The following is a 14,128-nucleotide window of genomic DNA, read 5'->3' as shown; positions in this document are numbered from 1 at the left end:
CACTTTCAAAAAATCATAAAAAATTTTATGGGAAAAAATACTGGATGCGGTGTCTATCCACTTGTTAAGCATTATATGGAGTTCAAATGAGCCAATTTTTAGATTTTTAAAAAATGGGTTTTTTGAGTAAAATCACTTCGAAAATCGCTAATTTTTGAAAATTTTCAAAATTTCAAATTTTATTTCCGAGGCTGTATGCCTCCAAGGATTATAATAAAATATGTTATGAAACTATCATATAAGGGCTTTAGACTGCCATCTCCGTTTAGTAAAAAAAAACTTTTTTTTCATGGAGAAAAAAAATCATAAAATCGGTAAAAATGCAGTTTTTTCGCGGCAAAAATGAATTTTTTTCTTCATCAAAAAACCTAACTTAACTTTCAAAAACGATGTCTAGAGACTATATGGGTCCTTATTTATTTTTAGAAAAAAGAATTATTCGAATAAGTTAAATACTTTGGAAATAGTGTCCATTTCAAATGGAGTAATTTGCCGGTTTTTTCCAAAATGGCGGATTTTGTTCAGAATTTTAATAGGCTGTAACTGAAGAAAAAAAATTTTTCTTGCAAAATCCTTTAGGGATATTTCATATGTCCCTTAGTTGTAACTACTGTAATTTTTTCAAAAAAAATCGGTGATGGTCATGTGACAGACCCTGCCTGATCTGAAATGGAATGGCTCAGTAACATAAAAAAGAAAGAAAATGCTGATAGTGCTTTTTCTATTTTGCAACACTTATAATAAAAATTAAATTGTTCAAAACAATATAAAATATTTGTACAATTAACAGAACTGCTAATTTAAAACTTAATATAAAGAAATATATCCCTCATTATTTTATTCCATACCAAATCACAAAACGAAGAGACATTGACAGATAATAAACCGGATTTTTAACTTGTTAAAATGCTAATCGATGAAACTCATTAACAATACTCATAACAATCATACTGAAATAAATTGGGCAAATGATTTCCAAGTACACATTATGCATCTTTAAAATTTACCATACACTCTCCAAATGTTACCTGGATCTTGCAGATGCCACACAAAATGGACTAAAATCGGAAACAACACCTTTACCCATGGGAGTGGGTAAAAACGGGAGCTTGTGGTTTTGGATTAAACGTGTCAAAGAATCTTCTGCTCCATTGTACGCACAACCTTCAAATGAGAAAAAATTGTTTATGCTTAGTAAAGTACAAGATACAATTTGATAAAACTTAAAATTTAATAATAAGCTATTTAAAAAACACTTTTAAAATCCAAACTCTAAGTGTATCTTATCGTAGAAATGTTTCTTGAATTAATGATTTTGCAAATATTATTCTGTTAAGGGGAAAAGATAAATTTCAGCAGAAAAGAGTTTGTCCTCTTTAATAAACTGCAAAATCTTAGACAAGCCAGGATAACGGAGGTATGTTTTTAACCAGTGGCGTAGCTAGACCCGACTTTCGGGGGGGGGGGGGGGGGTTACTTCTTTTATATATATATATATATATATATATATATATATATATAATATATATATATATATATACAGTAAAACCCCTCCTAACGGACACCCCTCAAGTGCGGACACCCCTCTTATACGGACATTTTTAATTCCCCGATTCCAATGCCAATAACATTATTAAACCCCTGTCCTGCGGAGACCCCTCTATTGTGGACAACAAAATTTGTCCCATAAGTGTCCGCACTAGAGGGGTTTTACTGTATATATATATATATATATATATATATATATATATATGTATAATCGCTTGGAATTTTTTCCTTTTCTTCTTTTTTTTTTCTTTCACTTCTCTCTTCTTTCTCTCTTTTTTTTGAGACTAACTTTTCGGGGGGGGGGGGGGGTTTGTCCCCAAAACCCCCCCCCTTAGCTACGCCCCTGTTTTTAACACACGTGAGTCAACATTCACTTTTTAACACCTTTTGCCAAACAGGTCAAAACAATGTGCTAATGGCTTGTCAAACATAGTCAAAATCCATATTCTTGAAATTCAAAATTTAATTTTTATTTTTTAAATAAAAACCCAAGCGCCGTGGCATGACAGCCCATCGGGGCCAAGGCCTACTCTACTCATCTAAGTCTTCCCGACTAAGGGCTCTGGGGTGCTAGGCAGATATCCCGGTTAAGCGGTCAGCCTAACGCTCTACCCCCAGAGTTTAGTTCCCAAGCACGCTCGGCACTCATTGTATCGACCCACTGAAGGGATGAACGGCTGAGCCAACCATACCCGACCTGGGGATAGAACTCGGACCTGTGGCATGGAAGAGTGAAGCGATACCACTGAGCCACCGAGCTCTCAACATAAGTGACTCATATCACAATAAGCAACTCATTAAATGTGACTAATATTATCATCAAACTGAAAAAAATTCCACCAAAAAATGAGCTAAGCCATTAAATTCATGAAAATTTGGATGTGTCAGCAGGGCTGGATTTGGAAGTGTGGAGGCCCCTAATCAAGGTTCGAAAAGATCATCATATTTTCGAAAATGTCCGATACTTTGATATATATATATCCGAATATTTTGATATATATGTATATATCCGATATTTTCGACCCGTACCAATTTTTCTTACTGCAATTATTTCTCCGTAATCGTAACTTCTTTCACTCATGCAATCCAATAAATGTTCTACAGATTGTAGAGCAGTAGAATGTGAAATTGTATTTTCTTCATGTTCTTCATCTTCGTTTTCGGTATCATCACTTGCGTTTGATTGGTAACAAGTTCAATTATATTTTCGCCAGTTAGACATTGAAATCCTGATTCACATTCGTCGCTTTTAAACCACTCTTCGACATTTTCAGCGTCAACTGATTCGAAACCTTCGATTTCTTTAACTTCCTCGATGATGTTATCGATCATATCGAAGCTTTAGAAAAGTGTGATTCCGAAATGATGCACGGATAATCCGCACACGGATAATCGGGAGTATACTGTATATTAGGGTGGGCCGAAAAAACTTTTTTTGGAAATCTGTTTTTGGATAGTGCGGAAAAGTTGCTATATGGGCCCGTTATTACCCAAGAAAAATTTCGCTAAATTTGTTTAATATTTAGCCGGCGCTATTTGACATTGAAAAACGGAAAAAAAGGCAAAAATGCACTTTTTTCAAAAAAAAAAAAAGGGGGGGGGCAAAAATAAAAGTTTGAAGCTAGTTTCAGCAAACATTAGAAGTATCTGTCAGTGAATTAGTGAAATACTCAAAGACATTTATACATTTCGTAGAAGATTTAGCTACGCTTCTTTAAGACTGAAACATAGGAAAAATGAAAAAAAAAAAAAAAGTAGTTTCGAAATAAGTAAATACTGAAATGTTACGCAATACGTTACTTAGAATGAACAGTGAAAATTCAATCAATTTTATGTGACATTTGTACGCCCATTTTAAAAAGGGGTCCTCTCTTGTGTCCAATGTCCATCTTTGGGGAAAAAAAAGTTTCCCGGCTGGCTGCTCTCTGAGCTTTAGTCAGAATAAAATTATGAGCATTCGATTGTTCACTGCAGAACGTGTTAAAGAAAAATTTCGAATATCATTGCATTATTATCTTTGTTTTGGTATACAATACGACTGTTATGGAGAAACGTGCGAAAAAGAAAGTAACGCTAGCAAGCACAAGTAGTCTTCTATTTGGACTTGGAAAAGATTTGTCTCCTCCCGATGCTTTATTTCTTCCAACATATGAAAACATTATCAGATGATATCAAATCACTAGAATGAAAATAAAGGGAGAAGGAAGTAAGCAACTATCTTCTGCAAGTGTGGCCGCTGTAGTTGCAAAAAAAGTTATTGATATTTGGGAGCGTGCTTCCCTTCCCGTTGTTTCAATAAGGAGAGTGATTACCATGATTTTATCTTATTATTCTAAATATAATAGCGCAACAAAAAAAAGCTAAGAATATAAAGACGCAAATTTTACAATCAAAGCAAGGCACATTTAAAGCAGAGGCTACGACTTTGTTTGACATTTGTGCCTGCAAATGCGGAGATTTATATTCGTGTAATTGCAGAAAAAAAGCAAAAGTCCCTGATAGAGAAAAACAATTTCTAATTGATCAAAAGACAGTAAGAAAACTGGCTATTGGGAAAGTGGATAAGGTAACAACCCAGAAACTACGAAAAAGAGAAAAAAGATGCCAGAAAATTGAATCAAGTGCTGCTTTGGATGAGAAAGACATATCAGTACCCAGCACAAGTGGATTGAGGGTTAAGGAAAGTCATATTACATTGAATAAACCTGAAACAGAGCTTGAATCAGGAGAAAGCACAAAAAATACAGATGACGATTTTAAATTGAATTATCCGCTTTCAAGAAAACGTAAGCGAACTGATGCGCCATCAACAATGACAAGTCAAATGAGACTTTCTATGGCTCATACTGCTTTAGCAGCGTTTGTTACGCTTGTATATAGACACTCCAACTCCATCAGAAAATCTTACAATGCTTGTAAAGTATGTAATGTTAGCTTATGCTCCAATGTGGTTTGAAATAAAAATGAAACCGAACTGCCAGTATGGTGCCCACCATTTTTGGAAAATGATTTCTCTTGCAAGGCAGTTTCCAGACCACGTTAAGGAGATAATTTTCAAAGTTCTCTCAATTAATGCATATTTCGCTCATCCTGAACAGCTACTGTTGACAATGTTGTTTGACTCAAGAAAATACATTCAGGAATTAGCTGTTAGGCGCGGTCTGAACTCTAGAAATAAGAAGACGAAGAGCTCGGATGGTGTACGATTTTTTAAGCGTCCTAAACTCAATTTTGAAGCCGTTGATTATGTTGATTTAGTTGATTGGGCAAACTATGTTGTAACAGAGTCACCTCTTACAATGCATCTAAAAGACCAACAATTGAAAGAAATGTGCAAAGAACAGCCTACATAGTTCACTTTCGAGAAATTTAACTGTCACACGCAAGCTGTGAAACGTTGTGTGAAACTAATAACCGAAGTTGCAATAAAAGTTCGGGGTGAAACTGCACGAGATGGATACATTCGTGCCAAACTTCAAGCTAGGAAAGAACTTCCATCATTTGATAACAAGGGACAATATTATTCCAAAAAATAATATTCATTATTTCATAAGGTATTATAAATCAAATTTGAAGATTTCTTTTTCAAAATTTTATTATCTCTATATGTAATTCTAGAAAATGTATGATACTATTGCGTGATAATAATAACTATGATTAATAGTGCTATTTAATTAATTAGTCTATCATTTAATTTTGAAAAATAATTTTCACATTGGTTTTTAAAGAAATTCAATATTTTTTCATTTTTCTCCAATTTTTGATGTTGGAAAGGAGCGGTTAAATGTTCATTAAAATCAATGAAACATTTTATGGGCTCGAACTGGCTCATTATATAACATTTTCGGTGCATTCCAGCAAAATATTTGGAATTTTGTTTAAAAAAAAAAAAAATCGACAAAAATTCATTTTTCTCTTTTTTTTTTTCGGTTTTTCAGTGTCAAATAGCGCCGGCTAGATATTTTTTAACATCCAAGAAATTTTTTGTGAGTGCTAACTAGCTCACTATGCAACTTTTGCGCGCTATCCAAAAATTGATTTCGAAAAAAAAAATTTTCGGCTTATTTCGGCCCACCCTACTGTATATCCGAATATTTTGATATATATGTATATATCCGATATTTTCGACCCGCAAAAGTTCGGATATTTTGTAAAAATTTTATTGTGGGGACCCCTCTGTTGTGGAGGCCCCGGGGCAGTAGCCCCGCCAGCCCTCCCCTAAATCCGGCCCTCTGTGTCAGAGGATCTACGTAACTGCAGGATTCATTTTACCCCTGATGTACCGCTGATTCTTGGTCTGTGTTGTATTCCCCCCCCCCCAGACTGTTAGATCTATTTTAGCCTCGCAATATGAGGCAGATATTCAAAAGCCTTAAGAGCTGAGAGTAACTACATAAAAATTAGGGAAGAAAATATAACAAGATCCAAAAACAAAAGGAGAAAACAGAAAGAGTGATGATAGCAGGTCTGCCATTTAGGGGAGTCGGGCCCCAGCTTTAAAAAATTAATGTTTTTACAAACAGGTGGGTGGCATCTTTTTTGTTGCTTTCCAATAAGATGCTTGGGTTTATCAATAGATCTATTTCAAATAAATCTAAAGAAGTTCTTCTGCCCTTATATAGAAGTTTGGTAAGACCCCATTTGGAGTATGCTGTTCAGTTTTGGTCTCCTTATCTTAAGAAAGACATTAATGTATTGGCAAGGGTTCAAAGGCGGGCTACAAGGCTAATAAGTGGACTTTCCCACTTAGATTATTATTCCAGGCTTAGAAGGCTAAAAATGTACAGTCTTGAGCAAAGAAGAGACCGAGGGGACATGATTCAGCTGTTTAAATTTATTAAAACGAAAGATGTTACGGGGCTAAAGTTTAGCACTGAAAACAGGAGAAGGGGTCATTGGTTTAAGCTATTTAAATCTCAGGCTAACATGGATATTAGGAAAAATTATTATTTTAGCAGGGTAGTGGAACCTTGGAACAGCTTACCGGAAGAGGTGGTAATGAGCAAAGGAGTAGACAGTTTTAAGAGGGCCATTGATCTTCACTGGGGATTGTAAATTGACTAGGACCAGTCTAGCTGGGCCCAGAGCCTGTTGCTGTCGTCACTTTTGTATTTGTATTTGCAATGCGTATATCGTCGCCTCGGAGCAACAGTAAGATATCTTAGTGTTGTTTCTGGGATTAGATATCTCACTGTTGCTCTGAGGCAACGATATGCCCCATCCAAAAAAAAAAAAAAAAATCAAAATGGCAGGACCGGTACGAGTGTTCTTTCTAGCATTGAATGGGAAATATTATGACGACCTGAAAGTTGCAAGTAAGTTATCATTGCTTCATGATACTGCTAGGTAGACAAACCATTGAACAAATGTAAGAGTGAAGGCTTTCACGGCCGGTGTCAATATTATGAAAGGATTCCGGGCTGTTGTGCCGTGGTCTGAGTGTATATTCTCCAAACGTTTCGGCTGCATCTGCGGCAGCCATCCTCAGTGGTTCCGAGTTCGTGACTTCCAGGGAAGAGACTTCTTGGCAACTGATGCAAGTGTCGAAGTGCTGTCAACATTTATAGGGCATAAGCTCCAATCAGGAAGCGATGAAGACAGATGTTCACCAGCCAATCCCAGTCCAGAACCAAGAGGACCCATGCCCTATAGATGTTGACAGCACTTCGACACTTGCATCAGTTGCCAAGAAGTCTCTTCCCTGGAAGTCACGAACTCGGAACCACTGAGGATGGCTGCCGCAGATGCAGCCGAAACGTTTGGAGAATATACACTCAGACCACGGCACAACAGCCCGGAATCCTTTCATAACATTGAACAAATGTTCAACAGGGAGTAATTTTAGAAGCTCTGAGCTTTGGAGTCAATATCAGCAAAACTGCTGCATTGGTGATAAATTCAAGAGCAGCTGCTCTGAAAGACTAGACCCGGGGTTCGGCAAGTCATTTGAATTGGAGTACAGGTACCAGTGGCGGCTCGTGGGAGTATAGCTTTTTTATTTATTATCCTTTTTTTTGCGTACGCGCTTGAAATTTAAAACAATGGATTGTACCATATTTTTCTGCGCATAATCCGCGGATTGTCTGTTAAAAAAGTAAAATTAATGAGGTGCGGCTTATACCCTACCGCGGGTTATCTCTGTGTGTGTGTTTTTCCCTCAACACCAACGCATTGAACCTCAATATTTACGGCGGAATTCGACGAGACCGAAGAATTCATTACCCTGTCTGTATGTTGTTTGTTTTACACAGCTTGAATGTTATTAATATCGTTCATGATTTACTTATTAGGTTAAGTATTTTGTAGCTTTTCCTGTGCTTAAAATAAATTTAAATTTATTTATTTAACACAAATAATTATTTTTAGAAAGTTTAAATATTTCTTTTTTCTTTTTTTTTAAACCGGGGGGGGGGGGGGGAGCTGCGAGTGCACCCATATGATCTGGCCCCACTCACTTTTTCAAGGCACGAGTCGCCACTTACGGGCACTTTTAAAAGTATTGAGGCCCCGAAAAACCCTTTCCTTTGAAAATACTAGAAAAAAGTTATAAAAATGGCACCTAAAGATATTGCCAACACAAAATATTTTTCAATAATTTATTTGCGTAATTTATACTTTCAAAATACCTTTGGCGATACAGTTTTTGACCTTCCATAGCACGGACCTGTTCGTCAATTGCCAACTGCTGGACTAGACACTTAAAAAAGTTTCAACATGCAATCATAGTGACATAAAAATATAAAGCATTTGCACGCATAACTCAAAACTATCTACAGGTATGAAAAACAACATACAGGAGTAGGTATAATTTTCAGTAATGCAATGCCTTTTGCTTTCAACGATGTATCCATGAAGACAAGAGGGGAACTTTTTTTTCATTCAATTCTCGACAGATTTTGAAGATAATCAGTGGTTAGTACTGATATCAATTGACAACCATTGGGTGATGCACATATCTGCATCAAATGCATCTGCACAGCAGCAAATGCATGCTGCGGAACTAATGTCATATACCCCACCCTTGGCGACCTGTTCCTGTTGGCGCCAAGAAAGCGTCGCCAAGAAAACAATGTATGACGACATATGTCATACATCGTTCTTAGCGATGCTTTTTTAGCACCAACAGGAAAAATTCAGATAAAAAACACGATCAAAGCACTTCAGAACACAATACATACAAAAACAACATAAAACCAGAGCAAAAAACATCGCGAATATTTGCTTCAAAAATACCAGGAACTAGAAAGTTTTTGTACAAAGAAAAATTGCTAGAAGGTATTTAAAATGCTTAAATTAACAAATTACTATTGCAGCTGACCAAAGAAATATGTACCAATAGAAACAAAAGCTGTTTTTCAACATGCATTTCATCGAACAAAAACTTTTCTCATACACTACTGAAAAAGAGCAAAGCGATTCAATATGCATTGTTTAAAGCGGAAAACATCCCCAAAATATAACTATTTCAGCCAAAAGAACGCTTAGTTATTCAAATTTTTATGTATGAAAAGTAAAAATGTCTCGACAGAACATCCCAAACATAAACAATACAAAAATACCATGCATTAATTTGCTATCCAGAAATGCTTTCAAAATACCTACCAAAAATATCTACTATATTTTACACAAAATAACACTTCATATTTTTATAAAACGCTAGAGTCAACTTATTTTCAGAAATTCAGTATCTAAAAGAGTTATGTTTATAGAATATGCCTGAATAAAACTTGACATCAATAAGAATTAACTTTTAGAGTAAAATAACCTTACTATTTTTGTAAAATAAATTTACATGCAGTAAAAATGAAGTTAAAAACTACAAGAAACCCTCAAGATTTTCTAAAAACATAAGGAATTTTGGAAGTGAGAGTTTTTTTTTCTTTTGAATTCTAAAAAGAGGAACTTGCCTTTTTATCGTATAAATCCTCACACTCAGACTGAAATTATTAAATGATGGCGCCTTACAGAGACACACCCCAAGTTGGATTTTACTTTTAATTAACGGTCAAGTTTGAAGAAACTGGCATTCTTAATATTTATTCATCAAAACACAACTATTGAATTCGAACCAACACAAAATAAGCTTTCCTATAAGGTACATTGCACGAAAAAACAAGAATCTATCCAACGTGAAAGGGCTGCAAGTAAACAAGTTTGAACAGATCTAAGATTGCCTTCAGGTTGCCAAACACAGGTTAGCTTTTCCAGGGATGCCATGCTTAAAAAATTATCGTCTCATTGGTGAGAAAAATAGTTCAATTTTGTGCAAAAAATCGGATGTCGCCAAATGGGGGGGGGGGGCAGGGCCTGATTAACGCAAGGTCCGGCGGGTCCGCGGACCTGGGCACTACAAATTTAGGGGCACCAAAACAGCCTGAATGAAGCCTAGCCTGAATTCACTTACTTACTTCCTTTTTTTTATTTTAAAGCTCATTTTACTTTTTCTCAACTTTAAGGGAGAGGAGGCTCAAATTTTTTTTAAAAAATCAGCTCAAAACCTCTTAAAGTTAAAAACATTTCGCTTAAAGAAGTCATTGTCCCTTAGCTCTGGAATTTCAAAATAATTACTCGGATGACATAGATGACCATTTTCCAGAAGAATTAACGCTCTTTCAAATTTTTGCAAAAGGTAACCCATCTCCTGGAGAATATTTTAAAAGTATAAGACCACTAAACATTACACATGCATTTCCGAATGTGGATTCATCCCTGCAGCTTCTTCTTACCTTGCCTATCAGCAGCTGTTCCAGTGAATGTTCCTTTTCAATTTTGAAAAGAATCGAAAGTCATTTGAAAAGCTGCGTTTCTCAGGATAATTTACAGGCGTTTTCCTTATTGACCATTGAAAATTCTGTGACATCAAACATAGATTTCGATGATGTGATCGACACATTTGCCTCTGTTAAAGCCAGAAAGAAGCTTTTTTAAAGCTTGATGTCAGAATTAGTAAGATTTTTTTTTGCAGTTTTAAATTGTTTTTTAACTCTTTTTCGCCATAAGAGGCAATTTTAACTGTGATTAGTTTGGTGACTATCAAGTGTTTGGTATTCAAAGCCAAGATTTCCTTTTAAATGTAGTTTCTAGTATTTAGATTTCTAGTATGAAACATTGACTTTAAAATTGTGCGGATTTTCTCATGTGGGGGGGGGGGGGCACCAACATCTACTCAGGACCTGGGCACCAGTTTGGTTTGATCGGGCCCTGGGGGGGGGGGGGGGTATATCTATTCTGTACCCATGCTGCATACATGTATCTGTATTATCTACCCATAATACACATAAAAGTTATAACATAAAAGTTATACATAAAAGTTGAGATCATCATCCTCTACTGAGAATTCCTGCAGAACGAAGAGCATCAAAACTTGCAAAAGCAAGCAGATAATCAAGTGCAGCAGATTACAGAAAATATGCACATATGAACATAATGTAAAATCTACAGCAAAAAAAAAAAAAAAAATCAGAACTGTGGTCAAAGAAAATACTGATGATGTGGTTATATGTTCTGTCTACTCATTGAACATCTGTGAAAAATACTGAATGAAATAAACATAAATAAATGAAAAATGACAACCTTAAGCTATCATAGTACACAGTAAAAACACTGCAAAAAAAAAACATTAGCAAAAAGGATTTCTTATTAGATTCAATTTTACATTATACAGTAGAATACCATTATAACGCCGACCTATATAACGCAATTCTCTATAAACTGCACAACTTTTCAGAAGTAAACAATAGGTTTTGAAGTTTGAAAAATCCCTCTGTTTTGCTTTGCAAAAATAAAAATTGTTAGGCAAATTAAATTTTGAAAGTTTTTCATCTTTCCATCTTAATTCAAAGCTTTTAAATTTAGAATTAGTAATAATAATAAACAGAAAATACCAGATGGCTCTTGAAAATGCAGCTGTTATGCAAATCATGAAGCTAGCAGAAGTGCAGCATAATGCACTTTCTTTTGATTGTGAAACATATTTATTTGTGAACAACTAATTGTCGTATTGGTGCTTTAATACTCATTGCAGATAAAACTCATTCTGAAGTGCTAATATATAGATATATTCTGAATGTTAGTTTCAAAATTTGTGAAATGATCTATATAATGCAAAATCCTGTATAACGCAAAAGCTGTGGTCTCAAGGTATGCGTTATAACGGTCTTCTACTGTATTTTCTTTTAAACAAAAAAATGAAAATAATGAAAACATTTTTTTACCTTTCCCAATGATTACCAATGGCTTTACTGCAGAGGTCAACACATCAGCTAAAGAGCTTATCATTGTTGGTGGAGCCACAGCACTTGGTGGATCTGGACATTTTAAAGGATAAATGATCTTTGATTGATTTGCTTCTTGATTAATTATATCACCTGTCAAGTCAATGTAACATGCTCCAGGTCTACCATATGTACTTTCTCGGACAGCCTAGGAAATTAAATAACAATCAGTCATTTGGCATACTCCCCATTAGGCAAATATCTAAAGTCTTTATCATTTTCAATCATAATTAAAGTATTTGGAGAACAGTTAAAGATTTTTTTTATCAAACTAATTGAAAAAAATACTGGGTTACTTTCTCCATGCATAACACAGGAGTGCAGATTGACCCACTGAATTTTTAGAGGGGTAATTTTAGATTGTCTCTTGAGCTTTGTTTTTTTTGGGGGGGGGGTCATTCTTGGGGGAAGTAGGGGTGCTCCATAGCATTTTGTTGGGTTTTAAGACTTGAAGATTAAATTTAGAGTTAGTTAATCAGAATAAAACTAAATTTGCACCAACAGGAAATTCCTGGTGTGTTTTTTAGGGCAGGGGTGCGCACCTAGGGGGCTCATGGCATGCCATGAAATTTTTAGGGGTTTTTTTTAGGGGCATTATTTTTCTGAGGGGCACTCACTCAGGGGGGCTTTGTGTTATTGGGGGTGAGCAGTGGCGTAGCCATGAGGGGGAGATAGGGGGTCAGAACCCCCCCCTCCCATGAGCCCCAAAAAATCATTTTTCAGTCGAACCTGAAGGGTATATATATATATATATATATATATATGTGTGTGTGTGTGTGTGTGTATAAACTTGAGGGCATGGCTTTACTTTAAACTTCAAAAAAAATTACCCCCCCCCCCAAGGATTTTTTCTCGCTATGCCACTGGGGGTTGAGTGCCCTTGATCTTGGGGGTCATAGGCACCCTTGATTTAGGGAAATATAAAAGACAAATAAAAAAAATAATTTATTTTACAAATGACCAAAATAGTAAACATTGGATTGTAACAGCAGGTAAGCTGAACATATATCTCCAAACAATAACTATTAACAACCAATAACAAATGTTATTCTAATCAAAGAAAAATTCTGAATAACATGTAAAAATTGCAATGTATAACTAATAATTGAATAGTCATATAAATAATAAATAAACACTGAAATTCAAAAAGTGGAATGATTTTAAGAACTTATACTTTTCTTATACTAAATAATAACATACTTTAAGTGAAAGAAGTTACGCAGTCATAAGAAAACTGAAACAATTGCAATCACTTATGTTAAAGGTATAAAACATCTCACTATTTATACCTTTTCTATATGAAATGGAATCAAGCTGACATCTGATGGACGACATGAATATTTGCTATATAAGCGACAAGTTTCTACCTGGAATGTAAAATTCAGAAGAAACAATAAATAAAAAGTTTTAAAAAACTATCACAAAATATACCTATGACTATAAATAACTGATCTTTGAAATTATAAGGACAGAAAAAGTAAATTTTTTGCGAGGGAGAAAAAGTTACAATGTTATCTGACGAAATATTTAAGCCTTTTTTGTATATTCCTACATCCCAAGTTTAATAACATGTATGTGTTTTTCCACAACTCTATGCAAGTTCTTAACAACTGTGCATTTTTATTCAGGCTTGCCATTTTGGTGATTGGTGGGGGGGGGGGGGGGGGTAATTGACTCCCCCTCTTGGATTTTCTAAACATAATAAAATTGGACACTTTTGTATGTATTTTGTTGTTTTTTCCAATAAAATGCTTTGAATGAAAACCCTTTGACCTGGAAATTTTTTTAAATGGCGGGCCTGCTTTTACTCTATTAAATTGACATAAATATTCAAAAATTCAATACAGGTTCTAAATCTTAATCGATCAGAATAGTGATTTTTATTCACAGTAAATATTTTACCTGTGGAAATTCTTGAAAGCCTCCAAGGCCTTCTTGATCACGGTCACATGATCCACCAATCACAATCATTGGCCTGAAAATTCATTACTTGATTAAAACTTTTAAACCATTTAAATTATATTATCTCTCTTAAGCTTGTGCAAAACAATCTGATTATTCAGCTTTTCTCTTTTATTGTATTGGAATACAAATTGTAATGGCATTTACTATTCTGCATTGATTAGAATTTTTAAAATAATGCATTAAGAATTAACTTTTAAACAAAACATTTGAAACTATTATGAATGAGAAATTTCATACAAATATTCTACATAATTTCATTCCACATCTCAAGAGGAAAACATGTAAAAGTAATTACTAAAATAAATAAAGTATGAAGCGTACAACTGATTTGGTATGGTTAA

At 34.9% G+C, this 14,128-nt stretch overlaps 1 protein-coding gene across 1 annotated transcript in view; it reads right to left on the bottom strand.

Moving 5' to 3' along the window:
- LOC129223799 (2-hydroxyacyl-CoA lyase 1-like) overlaps nucleotides 1-14,128 on the bottom strand; it is a 53,565-nt gene that overhangs the window by 30,374 nt on the left and 9,063 nt on the right. Inside the window, exons 5-8 of the mRNA XM_054858155.1 lie at nucleotides 13,725-13,797; nucleotides 13,112-13,189; nucleotides 11,763-11,970; nucleotides 1,029-1,164 (exon numbers count right to left, since the gene is read on the bottom strand). Coding sequence (XP_054714130.1) covers nucleotides 1,029-1,164; nucleotides 11,763-11,970; nucleotides 13,112-13,189; nucleotides 13,725-13,797 — 495 coding nt within the window. The remainder of the gene's footprint in view (nucleotides 1-1,028; nucleotides 1,165-11,762; nucleotides 11,971-13,111; nucleotides 13,190-13,724; nucleotides 13,798-14,128) is intronic.

The sequence above is a fragment of the Uloborus diversus genome, chromosome 6 (assembly GCF_026930045.1).
Source record: "Uloborus diversus isolate 005 chromosome 6, Udiv.v.3.1, whole genome shotgun sequence".
NCBI lineage: Eukaryota > Metazoa > Arthropoda > Arachnida > Araneae > Uloboridae > Uloborus > Uloborus diversus.
The sequence above is the reverse complement of the archived record's forward strand: the minus strand, read 5'-3'. Positions and strand labels throughout refer to the sequence as shown.